Source organism: Notothenia rossii, assembly GCF_949606895.1.
Source record: "Notothenia rossii genome assembly, chromosome: 1".
NCBI classification, from domain to species: domain Eukaryota; kingdom Metazoa; phylum Chordata; class Actinopteri; order Perciformes; family Nototheniidae; genus Notothenia; species Notothenia rossii.
The window spans coordinates 1,302,549-1,305,048 of NC_136912.1; the positions used below are offsets into that span (position 1 = coordinate 1,302,549).

General features: G+C 41.1%; 1 protein-coding gene across 1 annotated transcript in view; it reads right to left on the bottom strand.

Annotated features, from left to right (window-relative positions):
* Positions 1–2,500, bottom strand: part of pdgfba (platelet-derived growth factor beta polypeptide a) — a 29,948-nt gene that overhangs the window by 16,333 nt on the left and 11,115 nt on the right. The window contains exon 2 of the mRNA XM_079659663.1: positions 1,126–1,228. Within this exon, the coding sequence (XP_079515789.1) occupies positions 1,126–1,228 (103 nt within the window). The remainder of the gene's footprint in view (positions 1–1,125; positions 1,229–2,500) is intronic.

Genomic DNA, 2,500 nt, shown 5'->3' on the forward strand with positions numbered 1-2,500 from the left:
GAGAGAGCACTAATTAACAGCCTGGTGCAGAAGGACTTATTGCTCTCAGAAGCTGCTCTCCAGTTGTTTCTGTGTCTGCATGTTTTCTAAGAAGTCTTTATGTCTCTTTCTTGTTTGGACATGTGACCCATTATGTTCTGTTAAAGCCAGCCGACCAATAGGAATCCACGTTTTAGTTCTGATGATTATAATGCGGGTAGTGTTTTTAGTTTTGAAGCCAACTCAGGAACCACCGTTTGTATTAGTTCTTTTGTTTAACTGCATTAAATATAAATATATTGTATTATTATTTTATTATTGTTCTGTTCAGTCCTTTGTTTATTGTCTTCTGATGGTTTTAAAAGTTTCAATCAATCGCAAAGGTTGACTTTTGTATTAAAAGTAAATTAATAGAAAATATATCAGGTGCAATAAATACATTAAGTTTCCAGAACCAATCAGGTTACATCATTGATCTGGTACTCGAGTAAAAGTAAAAGCACTCAGATCTTGAGTATACGTTGAGTCACTTCCTGTTTGTGAGGTTCTTCCTCAGTTCTGTTATTAATGAGACGATCAAAGAGTGTCTATGAATAGCGTGGAACTGATTTCTGCAGATGAATGAATGTTTTAATGACTTAGTGCTTTTTGTTGGTGTGTTTTTGAGGTGCAGACAGAGAGGATCCGGAGCAGCAGAGACTTTGAGAGGAAGTTTCTCTCTCTCTCTCTCTCTCTCTCTCTCTCTCTCTCTCTCTCTCTCTCTCTCTCTCTCTCTCTCTCTCTCTCTCTCTCTCTCTCTCTGACTGGCTGTCTCTCTCTCTGTCTGGCTGTCTCTCTCTCTCTGTCTGGCTGTCTCTCTCTCTCTGTAAATATTTCCTCAAGGTTCAGCTGATGCTCTCTCTTTCTGCATTCCTGTCTCCTCTGCAGACACACCCTCCTCCACGTCTGAGTGTGTGTGTGTGTGTGTGTGTGTGTGTGTGTGTGTGTGTGTGTGTGTGTGTGTGTGTGTGTGTCTTGTGTGTGTGTGTGTGTGTGTGTGTGTGTGTGTGTGTGTGTGTGTGTGTGTGTGTGTGTGTGTGTGTGTGTGTGTGTGTGTGTGTGTGTGTGTGTGTGTGTGTGTGTGTGTGTGTGTGTGTGTGTGTGTACCTATTGCATTGGTCTCTATCTGCAGCAGCAGCTTCAGGTCGTCCACAGACGAGATGGCAGAGTTCCTCACCAGGTCGACCAGCGACTCGGGGAGAGGGTCGCCCTGAGGACACAAACAAAGTCAACATGTTGAGAAAACAGAATCAGAAGCAGTGCTACAGAGGTCGACCAATATAGATCTGCTTTTCTGGAACACATAAGTCTTAAGCGCTTTGAGCACCAGGCAAAACGCTATATAAATAAAATGTATTGTTATTATTATTATTATTAAAGGACAAGGACCACCAAAAGCAACCATCAGTATCCAGCAGCTCTTCTGCACCATCAGGTGGTCCCCACAAAATCCCATTATCACCATTGACTGTATCTTAGAAGAAGACGTAGCCAACAGTGGGTTACAGACTATACTTGTTAAGCCTCACGTATGGTATTTGGATCATCGCTTTTTTTTTTTTTTAAATCACTAGAAGTGACATGGGAGGGTACATTTTCAGGAAATCAAAATGTAACCCTAGTTAAATATAAGCAGAACTATATTTCTTATTCATTTTTGCAAGACTTTCCGAAGTAGTATTCAACATTCTGCCAAATGAAAACAGATGGAAGAAATCTAATCCTCCATCTCCACTCAACACTTTGCTCCAGTTTCACTTCCTGTTGCAGAGGAAGTGAGCGTTGTTGTCACTCTCTCCCTGTCTGTTTACCCACAAACACCACAGCAGGAGAGGACTCTTTAAAGTATAGACACTACATACTGATATACACCTGAACATCAGCAGGAGAGGACTCTTTAAAGTAGAGACACTACATACTGATATACACCTGAACATCAGCAGGAGAGGACTCTTTAAAGTAGAGACACTACATACTGATATACACCTGAACATCAGCTGGAGAGGACTCTTTAAAGTAGAGACACTACATACTGATATACACCTGAACATCAGCAGGAGATGACTCTTTAAAGTAGAGACACTACATACTGATATACACCTGAACATCAGCAGGAGAGGACTCTTTAAAGTAGAGAAACTACATACTGATATACACCTGAACATCAGCAGGAGAGGACTCTTTAAAGTAGAGACACTACATACTGATATACACCTGAAAATCAGCAGGAGAGGACTCTTTAAAGTAGAGACACTACATACTGATATACACCTGAACATCAGCAGGAGAGGACTCTTTAAAGTAGAGACACTACATACTGATATACACCTGAACATCAGCAGGAGAGGACTCTTTAAAGTAGAGACACTACATACTGATATACACCTGAACATCAGCAGGAGAGGACTCTTTAAAGTAGAGACACTACATACTGATATACACCTGAACATCAGCAGGAGAGGACTCTTTAAAGTAGAGACAC